Raw genomic sequence first — 18656 nt, 5'->3', positions numbered from 1 at the left:
AGCTGGCCTAAAACTCTGCGCGTTAATCACCTTAATAACAGACTATCAGGTTTCCCACATCTTCAATTCAAGCACCGACTGAAGTCCTATTAACATTTTAACACCCTTAAGCCTAAAACCATATGCTGACACACAATGGACCTATATGCTTGTCCGCTAAGTAGAATGTAGGCCATACGTTGCTATAGACGGGATATGGTTGATATGGTTTTGTTCTTAGACAAATGACGTCCTGTAGTTTTAAGAGATATACGTTAGGTGTGTCACAGTTGTATTTACTAATGACCGACTACCGCTGAATTTAATGAAACTTCACCCTATGATGAGATGTAATGACTGGTTGTAAAGTAGTTGTGTGTGTGAACTAAAGATCAGGTTTAAATTGCTTGTGTAACCTATAACTGCTGGTTGCGTCCATGTGTCATTGATGTTAAAATTGAACTCTCCGTACACAAGTTGCTTTCATAATGTCTGAATAAGTATTACTTTTCCGCTAGATTTTCGGGTAGGCGTAAACAACCGACGTTTCAACATCCCATGGGAAACGCCTTCATCGGAATAATGACGTATCTTAAAATATATTATAATTTTTACTTATGTTGAAAACTTTCTTTAAGTGTCAACACGACAATATCAAAACTTGAAGGGAGTTATGTCTACAACAGTTGTTATGACTAACACAACGATTTATGCCACAACATCCGTTTCAAGCAGGTTGGCCATCGGTGGTCGGCTAGTTGTTGTTGTAAACTGGGTAACCAGTTCTTGACTCAGTGGTGTTACGTTACATTGTAACGTTTCCGTGTTACTTGGATATCTGGTTTTGTATCCTGTCATTTCCCCCAGAAATATGCAAATACCTCGCGTTGTCCTGTATTTTGACGCTTTATTGTGTAAATGGTACGTTTTTGGTGGACTTGACTAACAGCTAACAAATGGTAAAGCGGGTCTTTGGTGAAGTATGATAAACAAGGCAATAAAAGTGAAAAAAACCATGTTCAATTTCTTTGTGAACTAAATACTCCTAGTTTACAACCTTGCCACAATTTTATCAAAGAGTTCACATAATACATGCGCAATAAATAAAAATACAAAGGTTTGACTTAATTTAGGTATTTTTGCTTCATCCTGAGTTGTCAGTTTTGACTAATAGGACGAATGTAAAGATTTTGTACATTTGCTAAAAATGTGAGAAATTGGCGGAATTTACAAAAACAATCTCCTTTTCCAACACTTGTAGACTTCGGACAAAACAGGGCAGCAAACCAAAGGTACGATATTCTAAGCAAAGGTAAAAAGAAAAAGAAAACACAAAAAATAGAAAACAATGATTCTAAAAGTTGTAGAAAACAGGCAACATTTCTGTGTATAAATGCAACACAATTAAGCGCTGTAGGGAATATTATAGTGTCTTTTTAGTTTCTAATGATGCAAAAATGATATTTCAAGTACAAGTATTTGTATATTTCAATAAAAAAAAAAAATTATACAATACAATAACCTAAAAAGTACAAATGAATAAATTCATACTGGGATCAGCTCTCTGAAACGTCGATGCAGACCAGCGATGACGGCATACTTTTCGATAACCTTTAATAGGCCTGGCGTAACATGATTTAAAAAGTACAAACATCTCAATGTAGTTCACTTAAGTTTGTATTTTTTTATTCATCACAGGAGTTTGCAAAGGAGTCACGTGAGTCAAGTTACTTGCGTGTATCCCTGATGACGTATTTTTGTGTGACGTCATCATCTCAGTTCCATGACTTTCAAGCTTGTTCCGTCTCAAACAACATAAGCATCTGCGCATCTTTCTGCGCAGGGGTAAACTTTTGGCCCAAAGGTTTTCAAAAGCGTTGGAATAAAGCAGTGGATTGAGGACGCTGTTTATGGGGAGAAGTACGACCGCTGTTGCAATGTAGGCTTGGCTTTCATCAACTCGAACCACCTCAGAGAAATGAAGAAACACAAGAATACAGATCGGAACCCAGCAAGCGAAGTCTGTGGCGACTAGTTTGATGATTTTTCTCTGAAAATATAAACAAATTTTGCAATTACAGTTACACGGACTGAACACTTTACTGAGTCTGAATAATTTACCGTTTTTCAATATATATATATAGATACATTTCACATAATTAATGGGCATCATCAGTATCTAAAAAGGCGCTAGTGTATTATACACAGTCTGGTGACTCGTGATTATATAATATATAAACATAGTTTACCCAGCAGTCACACGATGCAGCTTATAAAACAATGGCGTGCATTTAAATCTGTCCCTCTGAAAGCGTTTATCAAAATAGTTACGATTATTACCATGAAAACGTTTTGGATGTCTGTAGTAGCTTTTAAATTTTTATGTAAGTAAGGCAACATCGACCGCCTCAGGTCCTATTTGCATCCAGAAGTCATGGCGTTTATGTTTAAACCCAGATAACCAGACTTTTTTGACGGTGATTACAGCATGGTTTAATCTATTCACCTATAGAGTTTGATTGGCAAAAAAGTTTGATCCAATATTTGTATAATCGATCTGCTTCAATTAATGTCTCACCTGCATTTTTGTGGCTCGGTCGTTGGAGGATTGAACATTCCGATTCACGGTTGATAATTTGTATATGATGAGATAGGACGTTGCTACGAACACGAAAAGAATAAAATTGGTTGAAACAATAGCGATGCTAAACTGCCAACCAGGCTGTTTTGAAGTCACGAACAACTTTGAAACGCAAACACTGTTCAATGAGTAGAATCCAAACAACCCTCGTATTACGTTTCCAGAACTGTGGCTGTCTAAATAAGTTATAATATCGGCCCATGGAAGAATTTGTCCTCGATAACTTGTCAGTGGTCGAGCCAAAGGTGAAAAAATGCTGATGTCATCACTGAATGTGACCGAATCACGATGACTCAGCCTCGTGACGTTGAAATATCGGCTGGGAATCCATGCACTGTCTGTAACAACGTCATCTAGTACAGAACTAATTGGCAGCACTGCTAGCAACACTGCGATACCCCAAGCTATTAGAACTGCCACAAACACAAGAGAAAGTCTTAAATTGCGTGACTGCATCGGCCGAGATACAGTGTACAACCGGATGGCAGTTAAAACTGATAGAATGAACACGGAAGCCTCACTGGATACGACAGCAAGAGCGCCTATTAATCTACACACACTCCCTGTACGCCACTTCTCGTCCTCGAAGCAATAATTGCCGGAGAATCGGATCGAATATCCCGCCAAAATCACGAGATAAATCCCCATGAGCGAATCAGCCAAGGCAAGGTTAAAAATCAAGAAATGATTTGCCTTTGAAATCGACGAAGCTGTTTGAAGTTTCTTGAAAGACATGGCTGTTTTTGTGAGCACGAATCCATTACCTGCCACCGCTGCTACTGCCATAATCCACAACCAAATTTTCAAGAAGAGGTTACTTATCATTTCTTGTCGTGAAGAAAATTTATTTCCGGCTAAAAAGTCCGGTGGGCATTCGTCACTTCCGTCCTTGCAGTCAAAAAAATCGTCAAACATGAAATTTTTGCGCACCGATATCGGAGCTGTACCGGTGGTGCAATAAAAACGATCAGTGCAGTTCATTTCATCGCTGGAATCGTCACAGTCAGCATATCCATTACAAACCAATGCTTTATCGATACTGAAGTGAGAGCCACTTTGACATTCAAACCGGCCTGTACAGTTTGTCTCTTCTTCAAGGATTCTCGGCTCACAGGGAGACCACTGCCCGTCGCATATGTGTTGCTGCGATAATTGGAATACTGAACCATTTGCAGTTGAACAACGGATTATAAGATCTGTCGGACTTTGAAACCTGGAACGCAGAGCGCAGAACGGCTGCTCTGTAGGACAACCTTGGTCACATTCATCACTGAAATCGTAGCACTCTGGTCTTCCATCGCAAACATACGCAGTTACAATACTTTTGTTCGATCTATTTCCAGGACACGTGGTAACATTTCCAGAGGCTAACTTTCGGCAGTACTTTTCATCTGCTCCGTCTGGGCAATTGAGTCGTCCATTGCACATGTCCGAAACGGCAGCGGTGTAGTTGTTAAACTCTCCGCAAGACATTGTCCCCAGACGACAGGTGCCTTTTCCTCGGCACACGTTCTGACAAATAGGTGGAGCTCCGTTTGTGCAAAGACATTCATCGCTTAAGTCACGACAATCCACCACTCCGTCGCAAATCTGTGAGAAAATATGGGTTTTATGGGTAATTGTATCGGGACATTGCTTGTATATTATTATGACTTGTGTAAACGCGCCCAGCCAATAAATGATAACCTGCAGACAGTGCACACTGTTTCGACCAATAAGGTTTCATCACTGCAGCTTGTGACGAGAGATCGGCCATGTTAGCTAGTGTAGCTATCCAACGGCACTCAAGTTATAAATATGACTTATGCTTGTTAAAACAACATTTGATTTGATTTTTATTGTTTCAGGAAATAATTGTTAACTAATGGCTCAATCAAGCCATAGTGCAGTGCATAACTTTCAAAGCAAAGTACAGACGGTTCTAGTTTAGCGGATATCCAACCTGCACGCTATTTTATGCAATTAACAAGATTATGCGACTAACCAAATCAGACCGAACAATACAGAGTTCTTTGACATTTGCAATCCCTATGTATTTATTAACGTTAAACATGTAACCAGTAACTGTATCAAAAATGCTAGTTGGTGTGAAATGGAAAAACGTTATTTATGAATCCGTACCTGGGTGCTGGCAATCACTGTGCGACCGTTGAAGCAACGAAAACATGTGAACTCTCCCTTGTCATTATAACAAGAGTCAGCCTCATCTGCACAATGTGTGTAGTTATCGAGAACATGGCGTTGTGGTAGAACGCATACATCTGTTCCACTCCCAAAGATGCATTTTAAACCTGCACTGGACCTTACTTCGTCCGATCTGTCTCCACAATCGTCCTGTCGGTCGCATGCGTTTTCCATCGGTATGCATTTGCCGTTGTTGCACTAAAAACGGGAAAAACAACATTTAGGAACATCTAGTACAGTCTTGAAACGTCTTCGAACCAAAACAAATTGTACAACAATGGCGATTGTTCCAAACAAACAAAAAGACAATATATTCACTATCCGCAAAAAATAACAAATGCAATTGTTTGAAAACGTGTTTTATTCAATTGGGCAGCAACTATATAAGCAAAAACTTATTACTGGGATCAGCACGGCTTGACACGGTGTAACGACTTTAATAGACCACAGATGTTATGAATTATTAAATTGTAATCACTACATAGCACATCTATGGTTATGTTAAAGATCTGGCTTTGTTGTTTAACAAACCATAAGAACTATTTTACTGTTTCAAAGACAATGGATGTCATAGAATATAAAGGAGGGCTATTACATGTTAAGTTAGCTGCAGACAGTGCACACTGGTTCGACCTATAAGATCTCATCAGTGCTGCTGGTGACAAGACATAGAACGTATAATACACTAATAACCTTACGGTACTAAAGTTTGTTGGGAATAGAACAAAGGGAATAAAACAAAACTGTATGCCTTATCGGTTTCATGATGGAATTAAATTACTATAGCAGGTTTTTAAAGGTCTTACATACTTGGAAATGAGAATGCAGACAAGTGCCATTTTCGCCAGGACAAGAATTTTGCCAAGGAAGACAATAATTCGAAGGTCTTTTACATTGAAACTCATCACTTCTGTCGCTGCAGTCGGGTCTGTGAAGATACAAATCCGTGTTTGTTGTTTTATCTCTTTTGAAATTGCGTAAAATACTGTATTTTTTTAAGGGTTACAACCTTTAATTTAGGTTATAACCCACTACAAGAGGTTGGATTCGAATCTCAGGATTTTTTCACACAAAATTCACTATGCTTGATGGCATGTTACATTTTGACTGTTGGTCTTGCAAGAAAAACTGCTGCTATAGGCTGATTATACTGAACGGTATACATATTACATGTAAATGTATTCACTAGTTTTGTTACTTAGAAAATATTTTCACAAATAAATACAAATAACAAAACGTTTCGTGACAATTATGAAAACTACTTTATGTTACAAATTCTTACGTTAGATCGCAAAACTTTGACCCTTCTATACAATCTCCATTATCACACATGAATGTTCCATCAGTACAGTTGACAAACGAAAGAGAACGAGTAGGGCGAGTTCCATTAGGGTTACGTGTTGGACGAGTTCCATCACCGGTACGAGTAGGCCGAGTTCTATTAGCTGTACGAGTAGGTCGAGTAGGCCGAGTGCGAGTTCTTTGGGCGGAGTTAGTAGGCGATGGTTGACCCAGTTCTTGAGCTTCTGTGTAAAATAAAGTTGAATATATAGACACGAAATAAATATACATGCACCCATTGTTATTAATCACAATAGCGCAATATGTTGTTGAGGTGCTTTATACTTGGTTTTGGTACAAAAGAATGAAATGTCTTTTTTCACAATATTTGAATGTATGATCAGGAGCAAAAATTCCGTAAAACTATAAATAGACTCATGATTGAAGTTGAGGCAAGCATGGGGGGCCGCAAAATCCATTCCCAAATGTAGTATTGTTTATTGTTGGATTCGGATAAAATGAATGAAGTTTACGTAAAGTGGGGTTAAATACATTTAAAAGATATAAAACCTAAAACTACATAAAAGCGAAAAAAAAACTAATTTTGCAATTGAAGGACGTCAAAATCTCTTATACTGCCTTAAATACACTCGCCTCAAGCATATGAATATAAGCTCTTACTCGTTTTTGTGGCCACGTTTTTAGAATGTGTCGAAAACAACAAAAACTTTTTCATCTTAGCGACCATTGTTGGAGTTTAATATTGTGCGATATATGGTTCTGCCCTCCTTTATTATTAGAAACATTATTCGTCTAGTTTTGCACGAAAACACCCCACGATTTTATACCACGGTCTGCTATATTCTGGGTGTTATTCGCAGATTAAGGACTTCCTTAACACTTTTCCCCGTGAAGGCGTCAAACATTTTGCTTGTTAATACGCTGACATAATGGAACGATAAAACCATAAATAAAACTTTCATAGTAGCGCTGTAGTCCCTGTCTGGGAGTTTTAATCAAATTGGGTTATCCATGTACGCTGCCGTAGGGACTACACGCATTGCGTTAGACACGCGATTTGTTTTCTGTTAACTATAAACTTCAGACAAGTAAATTTCATACTTCGTACATCGTCATGCATACTTAACGCCATTTGCGCTGCTTCGGTAAATACCCTTTGACGTCACAAAACGTCTATGACGTCACACGGTGGCAATTCACTGACGTGACTAACTTGAAATGAACGTAAAGTTTTCCGGACAAACTTTCGGAAAAACAAGCCACATTTTAATCAATGAAGAAATTTTTGTGAAAACTTGACCTATCTTATTTTGCGTACAGCTGTTTTGACAGACTTTTGACGTTTTAACTTATTTGAACTCACCTGCGCTGCGGCTGAGATACGCTCCAGTTAACAACAATAGAAGCGGCACACAGCAGTACAAATTCATTTCCCCGTTGTGTTTTTTTTTGCACTTTTGTTCAGGTCACGTATGAAATTTTACAAGAAAAATCGTTCCAAGTTAAGCCTAAAAATACAATGTAATGTGTAAGAAAATCGCCTGAGGCAAAAACTATCAATTATTCTGCAAAGAAATTTGTTGCTGTCTTGGTAACTTTGACAATAGGGACAACATATATGTTGTTACTGGTAACCATGCCCACCAGATTTAACACCAAATTGGCTCAGCGATTATGTTCTGTTCTCACGTTCCTTCTCTCTTTAGAGATTTCTGAATTGGTCTAATTTTAAATCAATTTAAAGCAAATCATTTCAATCTTGTTTCAGTTAAATAAACTCTTTTCTACTGTACGTTCAACTCATCTGGCGAATGTTTACGTTGGCGAACGTGCGGGAACTTTCGTTAACGTAATAAATCATTTTCGTCTGAGCCTAAACAGGTCTAACATGTGCAGTTTAAAATCTTTTGACTTGGATATACACTGTTCACATCACAAGACAGATTGATGCGCAACTATAAACATTCGTTCGCTTGCTGGCAACAAAACTTAGACTGAACACATGCCGTGACGCAACATTCGCTGCCAACCATTACTCAATTACAGCAGTCGCCTTCTTGTGCGCTATGACGTCATAATGAAATGACCGCCAGTTTGCTTGTAAGGTTGAACGCGTCCGCCTGGCCCGGGGATTTATGTTTTCTGCCGGCACCTGAATTGAGAAAGGCTTTAGAGGCGCTGCTTCGGTGCTTTGTTGATGGCAAACCATTGGAAACGTGCCATTGTGTTTGGATCATCTGTGGAAAACAGTTTAAACCCCGGGTAAAGATGACTGGGGTGCAGGTGCTTGCTTCTGTTTGTGTTTTTGCACACGAATCTAAATCGTGAAAAACAATATTCACCCCGCTTTTATGCTTTCTACACTTCGAACCCCATTGTATGTTAGACAACCAATGTTGTTCTGAAGGGTTTGACATCTATGGGGATCTTTTATGAGGGAAATTACGAACCAAAAAGATGTAAAAGGCGAAATTTTATTATTCAAACGTTTATTTAAAAGTTTCGGCAAATGCCATCATCAGTGATATAAAGGGCCACACCAGTCACACCCGTTTATGACCACTCAAGTCACGTAAAAGTATGATAAAAATGTGTTGTGCATATTGGGTTTTCCTGAAATGCAATCAACTGATAAGGCGAACTGCTAGTTTTGACCTTTGCAACTAATTTGTTGGAAATCTTAACGCCTTGGAACAAATTTGTAACATTTTCCCCTCATTTCAAAACCGATGAATGTAAATTAAGAGTTTGATAACAAAAAAGTAGGCCCCAATTATACCCAAAATAATCGGTCCGAAAACCCCGATGTTTTTGTCGCAATTATCCTGTCCATTCGTGCATGCATACGTAACATTCTGCGGTGTAACTCGTAAAATCCCTATTTACCTTTATTTCTCTTGATGTTTTACTTCAGTTGTTGCGGAAATGATTTGAAATGTTCCAAACGACAAGAAGTGTCAATCATGAAAACGTTCATGTGGATCATGTTGGCGTTATTGACAGTAATATACTTCTAAACAAAGATACAGTACGGTTTGCGTTACAAACACAACAACTGTTTTTGGCTTGGGAAGTTTTTGTTTTGTTTGGAAACGTATTTCTGTTGAAGCTAGTCGTTATTGCGGGTAATTCCCTAATTGAATTTTTTGCCGGTCACCGTAAAAAATATGTTTTTCGTATTTGTAAAGATTTCTTCGTATTTTAGCAAAATTAAACTTTATCACGTCTAGAAAATGCTATGTCTTTGCCTAAGTATGCTTGTGGTAACGTTTAAAATTCGATGGTTTCAAGGTAAATAAGTGATATAACTTTTGTATTCATGTATTTCCAGGTCTCAACAGTCAACACTGTTGTCCTATGTAACTCTTATATTAACTGAATAAGTAAAATGGCTGGCGTGCAATCTATAACAAGGCTAATGGAAAAGCTTTCGATATCTTCAGAAAGGCCACAGACTCTTGTGGAAATGAAATCATTCGTCACATCTGTTCCTTCTTCAACTTTGAAAAATGTTGTAAAGGCAAATGACCTTCTTGCACTGTTTGAATGCATAAATACAGAAAACAAGTAAGAAATGAAATGTTCTTTTCTTTGTACAAAAGTTCTACAGTAGATCTTGGTTAATCCAAATCCGTTTGGATCAAAAAAACAATTTCCGGATAAGGAGAAGATACAGATTAATTGTTGTCAATTAGTTCAAGATACCACGTTATAAGTCATTTGTCCCTCGAGTTTTGTCTGAATTAGGTAGAGATTCAGATTAATTTAATCAGGTTTAACCAAGGTTTACTGGATTTGAACAAAACAGAAACTGGCAACACAACTTAAATTCCCCAAATTTAGTATTAACAAAAAATAAAGATCAAATTAATATGTGTGTCGCTCTTTTGAAGTATTAATTAATATACTTTCTGCAACATGGAATTTTATAATTTACTCTCATCATGATAAAATGGTTGTATCAAAACCAATAGCCCTGTACTTTCAAACAGTTATGCTGGTTAGCCAGTCTGCAGAACATGGCAGTTCCCGACGTGCAGGACCTACATGTCCCGCATGCGCGCGTGCACGACCCGTAAATTCGCATACAAGACCAATTTCAGCAGGCGCAAAGCAAGTAAAAGAGGTCAAGACAGCCCAATTAAATGCCTTTGGTGCAAAGTTTTTGCGTGCAAACCCCACAACTTGGCGTGCAAAAATATTTTTTCAAAAAAAAATGCGTGTGCAGCTGCCATACTCTGCAGGCTGGCTGGTTAGTTAAACAGTCCTTAAACTTAAAAAACAACAACTATGGTTAAAACAGAAAGTTTTTCGCAGAGAACAGATTGAGAATACCTGTTTTATATTGTCTATTCTTCTCCCCATTGTGGATCCATTCGAAATAATTACATACTTATCAGCATCTTTACAAGTTGGTCTTGAACATCCAAATCAAGAAGTTAAACTACTTGCTCTTAAAGAGGTAAACTTTGTTTGGTACATTCTTACGTCAGAGATTCTTAACTTTTTTGTTTTTTTTACCACTTTGAAACGCCATTATGGAAGACAAAATTTATCTTCGAGTTTTTGAAGCACTCTATATTCAAGCATACAGTTTTTGCTCACTAATTATATTTTTAAATCTTGGTTTTATTAGATTATTTCCCTGCTCCAAACAAGGACATGAAACCACAAATGATAAAATAATTAAAACTTAAACAAAGTTAAGTAAAAATACACTGAAAAGTGTCTCAATAACTTTCTTGTGTTATGGGTAGTAGCACTGTGTTAATATATGTCAGTATTATAGCAATGTTATTCAAGCAGGGAAATTGAAATCTTGGATCTCTGTTAACAATGGGCACTGTTTAAGCATACTTCTTTTGGTTAGTGGCATAAGTTTATTGCATAAAAAAAATGGCTGTGCACATAACACGATTTTAAAATCTCTCAGTAAAATGAATTTGTAATGTAAAGTTATTCTTTAAAATATTAAAACAACTCACATATTACTTGTGCATTTACAGCTCAATCACATAATCTCAACACCTGAGGGCGCCAGAGCTCTTTGTGAATCACCTGAAATTGTAAAACTCGTCATAAAACTTGTAGCAGAAGATGAGGAATTGATCGCTTTGGCTGCAGTAAGATTTCTATCTGATTATGGCAGTATTTCTCCGATGGCTGCACGTATGATGCTCGCGGAAGGAACTGATTCAAATTTAAATGATTTAAAAGAAGCAATGCAGAAAAATTCTGTAGTCAGATACCGAGTATATGAGGTGAATATGAATAACATTATGATTTCTAAGTGGTTTCCTGTTACATTTTGTTTTATTCTGGGTATATACATTGAATATGTAATTTGTCAATGCAAGACTGTATCATAGTAAAAGCACAAGCACACATTTACCCCAGATACTGACTATTATATACAGGCACTGGTAATTGCTTACCTTAAACTCTTTCAATTCAAAATCAAGAAAAAACGGAATGCAGTAAAACAAAATTCAGAAAGTTTGTGACAACAGCAGATTTTTTTAATGTCTGTTGGTAACCACCATTTTGAAGCACTTAAACGTTATAACAGTACATTGATGCAGAAACTGATTTTTACATGCAGATTATTTGTGACATTCAATCCCAGTCTGAGGAAATGCTTAACTTATGTTTGGACACTGGGATTATTGCTGACTTGGTCAAAGAGCTGTTAGGTAAGAAAATCATCATATGAATAAAATGTTAATATGACCAGATCTTTTTAGTATATTTTCTCAAAACATAAATAAATTATTTCACCAATTAGCAATATTCTTTAGCACATGTTGATTCTTATTTACTGTCTACACTTGGGCCCAGTTTTTATTTTTTTACTTTTTTTGTGCGTTTATGCAACCTATGCATTTAAATTTTTAACACGATTTGTTTGGATGCTACATAGATTTGGCTCCATTAACAACTCACAGATGTAAAGTTTAGAATTATTCACCTTATCAATGCAACATGTACTCGTTTTAAGTTTAGTTTCATCCAACAGATGGGACCACTGTAAACTTATAATTTTTGTTTACTTTTTAGGTGATGATGTGTTATCGATGGTAACATGTTGTGCAATGCTGGCAAACATGGCTTCATCTCAACACAGCTTTAATTATCTTGTACAATCGGGAGTTGTATCGAAGATGACAGAACTACTTAAAGATTCTCAGGAAAACCCTTTATCCAGCCTCTACATTCCAGGTAACAATCATTTGTTACTGCTTTACGCATAAGTTATTTGCCTTTGCTCAATATGATGGTTTAAATGTGACCACTAACATAACCCTGTATGGTTAGACTAAAGTTTAGTGGTTCCCAACCTTACCCTTAAAAAAGGAAATGGCAACCTGTGTTTGAATTTGGTACTAATTACTAATTTTGGCTTTAAACAGGTCGAATAGAGTAAAAAAGAATCCATAATCATGAAAAACCTTAATATAGGCAAATAGTCGATTAAATCAGGAATAAAGTTATTTGCAACACACACTTATTTATGCGCATTAAAAAAAGAAAATGGCTTTTTGTGGGTGTTTCTATGGAATATACTCCTGTGGCCCCCCAGAACACAGCTCGTGGCCCCCCTGGGTGGCCATGGGCCCTGGTGGGGAACCACTGGACAAAATGATGCTTAAAATGCTACACTAAACATAAATATCAATGCTTAATGGTTCATGAAAATGTTTTGAGACATAATGATAATTACAGTTTATGCTTGTCCTAGTTATAATGCAAGAATGATAAAATTGTTTCGATTTTTTTGAAAGTTTTTGTGATCCATGTGCAATTCAATTTTTGGCAATCGGTTTATATAAATCAACTCAACTCAAATGTTTTCAGATGTAAATTGTATTTTAACTACTGTACAAGAAAGATAATTTTCGTATCCTGGTTTCTAAAGTGGCTAGTAAGCCATAAACCGTATGTTTCAAAGTTATTTTTACTTATTATACTGATGTCTTTTAGGGGTGATTCGATTTTTTGGCAACCTGTGTCTGTACAATGGTCCGAAAGTGGTCGTGGACATTTATCCTGTTTTCTGCCATATTTTGTTTGATCTGATCAAGAGCTCTGAGCAGAGCAAGAAGCTAGTTGCCATGGAAACAATTGGTGTAGTGGGTGAAAGTTTTGAAGGAAAATCTCTGTTGTATGACCAAGGTAGCCTGCTTGTTTTAAACAATTATTTGGATTGCTCTGCTTGTTAGGAGTTTAAGCTTAAGAAGTGCAGCATTTAATGTATATGATGTGTGGCCACACACTATTTATGTGCTTGAATATCACACAAACTCCCTGAGTACACTGAGGACCACTGCGAGCAACATTAGATGTGCACGCTGTGGCCATACACACCAGTTTATGTGCAGCATGGATTTTTATGTGTCTGTACATACACACAAGCTCCCTGAGTACAGAGAGCACCAATGTGAGCAACATTAAATGTGCGTATTGTGGCCACACACCAGTTTATGCGCAATGCACACTTTCTGGTATGATGAGAATGTACGAACTAACCACAATTGTTCCAGCGCGTAACTCAGAGGGAGCATTGCTATAAAATACCTTGTTTAAAAAACTACTTAACAACTTGCATACCTTATGTATGGTGGAGCGCTTTTAGCATATGCCAAGTTCATTTTTTATGGTAAATTTCATTACATGATTCAGGCAAACGGTGCACTGAAGCAGTGAAAGAGATTTGCCATGTGATGTGTCACGGTTCAGAAGATTTGAGATTCCGAGCAGTTCGAACAATGCGACAACTTCTTACACCAAGCAAGGTGAATGTTTGTGATGGAAATGTAACATAATAACCTATTAGACTTTGGTTTCCTAACTGGCATCAACCACAACGAACTAAACCTTTGCAAATTATGAAACGAACCCCAACCTCTTTTCCTAACAAGGGTGATGAGAGCTTTTCTGGCAATTGTATTTTTCCTTCCCGTGCAGTGTACTACGCGCATTCAGTGTTATTTACACTGATGAAGGCGACCTGTATAGGACGTCGAAACGTCGGAATAAAAATACAATTGCCAGGAGGGCTTTATAAACATGATATTATGCCTGCAGCTTACATAAGGTTTCGTCTGGTCCCACCAACGTTTCCTCCCCAAGTGTGTTTACCCACAATGCCTCTGGTAAGCTTAGCCACATAACGCTTCATAATACGGTGTAGCTGCAGCGCGTTTATTATGATCCAGTGGTAGGATTCATTTTTTGTCAGACGGTTCTATCACAAAAGTCATATTTTTCAGCCGGTTCTGTTACAGAAAGTCCATTGACAGTAACCAGTAATGCTAACCGGTTTGCTGATCTCATAAAATTTTGTGAGACGGTTCTATAGAACCGGTGCGAACCGGCTGAATCCCACCACTGGTATGGTCCACTAATTGTGCCCTTCACTGTTTTGCTCTCCACGACGTTTTAACGTTACACAGAAATTTCCGGCTTGGTGATTTTTACGTGGCATCGTGTCACATGTGTTCTTTTACCCAGCGAAATACACTCAACTTCAACAACACACTGTAGGACACATTTAGGCAACGTGGTGCAAGCAATTAGTCAATGTGACACATAAGCTTGTTGTGGTTTAGCTGACTATGTCACGACTCATGACGTGACATATAGCTATGTGTAAAAGCATGAGTCTGTGTAAAGTTTTCAAAAACCCGCGAACAAACCTAAACCTGCACTACCAAGAAAATTCAGCGTGCAAAAAACATTAAATCGCTAGCTGTATTTTATTGGTTTTCTGAAAACAAATGCACTTCGCTTTTATAAGCACCATCAGTGTCTGAAAACAAGATAAAAAATGGAATAAAACCCATAAATAAAAGTAAAAAAATACAAAAAGCACACACGCCCAGACCAACCGCACGAAACCTCTCCTCTGCCTTACATAACTGCAAATGCAGACCAGGAGGAATGGCGCTGATAAAACCACGATAAAAGGCGAGATTAAGATAAGATTCGAAACGAAAAACGCAAACACGGTAGTAAAAACAAAGCGATTGCAGTTATCGAACTGCCGGAAGGACCATCGCCTGAATATTGAGCCTCAGAGAAAAGATTTCCTGCCTGTACTACAACATAAGATTTGGATGTTTTCAGGAAAACGAGGATCAGACGGATCAAATTAACGACATCACAGTTTCGTGGTTCCAGCAAATTTCTTTAGACCCGGTGGATACAATTATTGGTTTATGCAAACAACCTTTCACTGATATAAGATGCTCTGGGTTTCGACTTGTAAGTGGATGGTTGTTGTTTAGTAAGCAATCGACAATGCACAACCGTTCAATCATACCTTAATCGTGGGTTATTACGAAAAATTAAAGTTGAAACCTTGCAAAAGTAATTTCCTTCATAGTTGAATGTTAGTTCAACATATCATATAACTGATTAACATGACTCAATGAACGACGTACACTAAACGTCGGTTAATCCGGATCATCGCCTAATGCGTACACAACCGGAGGTACGAATGATTTGTAATGTGGTAAGGCTTCTACAAATGGACATCGGTAAATCCTGATCTTTCGGGCATTTTTTGGCCAAATGTGTCTAGATTAACCGAGGTTTTCTTTAATTACAAGATTACTGGTAGCCTACATGTGCAATGAGTACCTTAAAATGTGGCCGTTTCAACCATCACTATTGTCATGATAGACAAAAGTACAAAAGACGAAATGTAGTTACTACTTTAATTTTAATGAGGGTCCGACTTGCCTTCCATGTCTTAACAAACTACAGGCTTCTTTCTTTATGAAACTGCTTCATAAATAATGTTTTTGTTTGCTGCATTGTGTGCTAGTTCTTAGTTATGGTTTTAATTAGGCTTTTTTAAAGTATATGTTAGTTGATTTTTGTTTCTTTAGCTTCAAACTGTTGCTGAATGCAACTGGGGTCTCCCTGCTTTAGTCGAAGTCCCTACTTTGACTGAATTCCTGCTAGACCGCAGCACAGAAACCGAAAAACCCTGCAAAGAAGCCAAATTTGACGTCGTAAAAACCATCGCAATGGCGCCATCAAGCGCTAGCATCTTTGGAAACCAAAACTATCTGAGATTTCGTCATTTTGTCAACGAAGGACCGTTTTACGTTGAAGCCAGTTTGTCTGTTGCAATTGAGGACGCTTGAGAGTGAATGGGAAATGTTTAATTGATATTATACGGTTTGCTTGGGTCCTTTAAATAGTATGAGCTTGACTTTGGTTTTGTACAGACTTTTAGTTTCAATTTTCTACAAGCTTTAGGCCATAGTAATTGGGATTAAGGCAAAAATCCACAATCAAACACTTTTGTACCATCGACAATTACGTCAATTAATCGCACCTAGATTTTAATTCAAATTAATGTAACTTAGGATTGTGGTATAACCTCAGAAACACATGTTGAAACACCTATTAAAGTTTTGGAACTGCAAAGCCCTGTAAAAAGCATGCTATAGTGAGGCATGTTTTTCTGCCATTAACTTTAAAAGCTTTAGATTACCTGCAATTTTGAGTGGTTTTTGTTTGATTTAACATTTTTTCTTGGCAAACGGTTTAAAAAAGACCTGCAATAACAAGACCTAATGCACCATCGTATTGCAAATGCTGCCTTACATTTTTGAGTTTAAGTTTTTACAAAAGTCTTCCAGTTGCTTCAGTTTGTGTCGGGTCTTGGTTGAACTATTCATTTTAGAAAGTGAGAAAGTTTCATTTTAATGTGCATTTCTGTGTTTTACGGTATTTGACAATGAGGTTTTCTTTTGTGGCCTTTCTTAAAAAATTCAACCGTCAAAAATGAGTGTAAATTTGCTGTACGTGCGCCCTGATTAAACTTTGCTTTGTTCTCACGAACGCACGAGTATTACATCACAAAGAAATTGATAAATGGAACATGTCATTTTCTTACCAAGGTAAACATGGACTTTAATACCAAGGAGCTGGAATTACAGTTACATTATTGCCCACAAGTTTGCTTTAAGATTCACCATGACGTTTATCGCAAAAAACTATTGTCGAAATTGTTACAGTCGCTGGAAATATAACGCCAAAGTCCCATGAACAAACAAGAACTCGGCTGATTTATTGGTTTCTGTTGTGTTGTTGAAATATACTTGGCAAGAAATTTAGTCCAAAAAAGTCCATTTCATTGAAACAAGATCAAGATGTGCTTGTACATTTAGCCATTAGTTTCGTTTCATTTAGTTTTATCTTTGACTACTTTGGCTCGTTTAGTGAATCGACGCATATGAAGGTGGAAACTTAGCCAGAGTGCCAGATACCCCGCAAGAACATGATAATTTATATTTTTAGTTTTGTTTGTTTCAATTATGAGGGTTTTAAAATAATATTCTGGGGTGTTATTCGTTTATTTGTCGGTTGTAACATTTGTAGCAATGTGTAGGTATTTAAAATTTTGTGTTTTTCAATTTCGCGATTAAATTAAAAAATTCAATTTATCCGACACGTCAAGGCAGTTTTGTCTTTTCTTTCAGGTCTAGCGGACTTATTTATTGAGTTTTGTAAAACCACACGCCCTAGCACTTACGCAATCGGTAAGCTGTTTCTTGTAGACTCCTTCCTTGTGCGTGTTATGCAACGTTTAGATTAAAGAAAGAAAATGCGCGATTTGACTTCAAAATTAAGAACACTGAACGACACCTGTCCAATAGCAACTTGAACGTAAAACAAGGTTTATTAAACAAATATATAAAGCGCCGTCAAACGTAAAAGTATGCCGTTGGCGATACTTTGTTTAATAACGTACATGCATTAGATCTCAGCGTATAGAGCGCATAGTCTAAGTTAAGTTCTGAGACAAGTTTTGAGTTCTGAGTAGGCTAGTCTCTTTTCTTGGATTAGCAAACGCAAATATATAGTCAAACGACAACGCGTTATTGCAGGGGTGGGCAAACTACGGCCCGCGGGCCGCATGCGGCCCGGCAAAGGAGTTCATGCGGCCCGCCAAATGTTAGTAAATTTAAGAGAGAAGGTTACCGAGAAACGTTGAATAGTATTATAAGCACAGGCGTAGAGTTTTAAAAAATAATAAAAAATACCGAAGGTGCAACTTGCCGATACCTATACCATGTGCAGTATCTGTACCCGTACCATACTTAGGAACTAAACACAGATACTTGTAGGTGCTTTAGCCTATTGTTTCTGCCACGTTATTATGCAAATCGTCACTTGACACATTTTCTTCGTTCGATAAAAGTAAAAGCAATTCAAGTTTTCAAATACAGCCCACTTTGCACTGTTGGCGCCAAAACGTTGTTCACATTGGATCAAGTTTAGGTCGTTGCAATACTTTGCAAACGAACATTAAACACGCCTTTGGAATCGTTAACACAGACCCGTACAACACCTAAAAATGGATACTAAAAGCGGCTCGCTTTGTTTAATGTTGGCGCAAGAATTTATTAACAAAAAGATGTGGTGTAGCCTATGTTCGGCCACATGCGGCCGCGGAGACGAGTTTGTGCGGCTGTGACCATGTATGTTAAAATACACGTGCTGGCGGCGGTGACGTAACTAAAATTATTTT

General features: G+C 37.6%; 2 protein-coding genes across 4 annotated transcripts; one reads left to right on the top strand and one right to left on the bottom strand.

The window, feature by feature from the left end:
- Window positions 1-857: 857 nt before the first annotated feature.
- On the bottom strand, window positions 858-9442 carry LOC145204501 (uncharacterized). 3 transcript variants are annotated; one of them, XM_080077089.1, is made up of 7 exons: window positions 8993-9442; window positions 7470-7614; window positions 6087-6330; window positions 5615-5732; window positions 4742-5002; window positions 2558-4210; window positions 858-2029 (listed from the first exon to the last, which is right to left on the bottom strand). In XM_080077089.1, the coding sequence occupies exons 2-7, from the start codon at window positions 7534-7536 to the stop codon at window positions 1649-1651; spliced, it is 2724 nt and encodes a 907-aa protein (XP_079933215.1). In that variant the 5' UTR covers window positions 7537-7614; window positions 8993-9442; the 3' UTR covers window positions 858-1648. The 3 variants fall into 3 exon arrangements, with proteins under 3 accessions (XP_079933215.1, XP_079933217.1, XP_079933216.1); XM_080077091.1 differs by having other exon boundaries at window positions 6087-6327; XM_080077090.1 differs by lacking the exon at window positions 8993-9442 and having other exon boundaries at window positions 7470-7674.
- LOC145204502 (26S proteasome non-ATPase regulatory subunit 5-like) lies at window positions 9430-17354 on the top strand. The gene is made up of 9 exons (XM_080077092.1): window positions 9430-9673; window positions 10424-10568; window positions 11113-11367; window positions 11709-11799; window positions 12164-12325; window positions 13088-13279; window positions 13787-13899; window positions 15233-15370; window positions 16000-17354. The coding sequence occupies exons 1-9, from the start codon at window positions 9495-9497 to the stop codon at window positions 16258-16260; spliced, it is 1536 nt and encodes a 511-aa protein (XP_079933218.1). The 5' UTR covers window positions 9430-9494; the 3' UTR covers window positions 16261-17354.
- The last annotated feature ends 1302 nt before the right edge of the window (window positions 17355-18656 follow it).

The sequence above is a fragment of the Phallusia mammillata genome, chromosome 8 (genome assembly GCF_965637545.1).
Source record: "Phallusia mammillata chromosome 8, kaPhaMamm4.hap1.1, whole genome shotgun sequence".
Classification (NCBI taxonomy): Eukaryota; Metazoa; Chordata; class Ascidiacea; order Phlebobranchia; family Ascidiidae; genus Phallusia; species Phallusia mammillata.
Note: the sequence above shows the minus strand (reverse complement) of the source record. Positions and strands in the feature narration are given on the sequence as shown.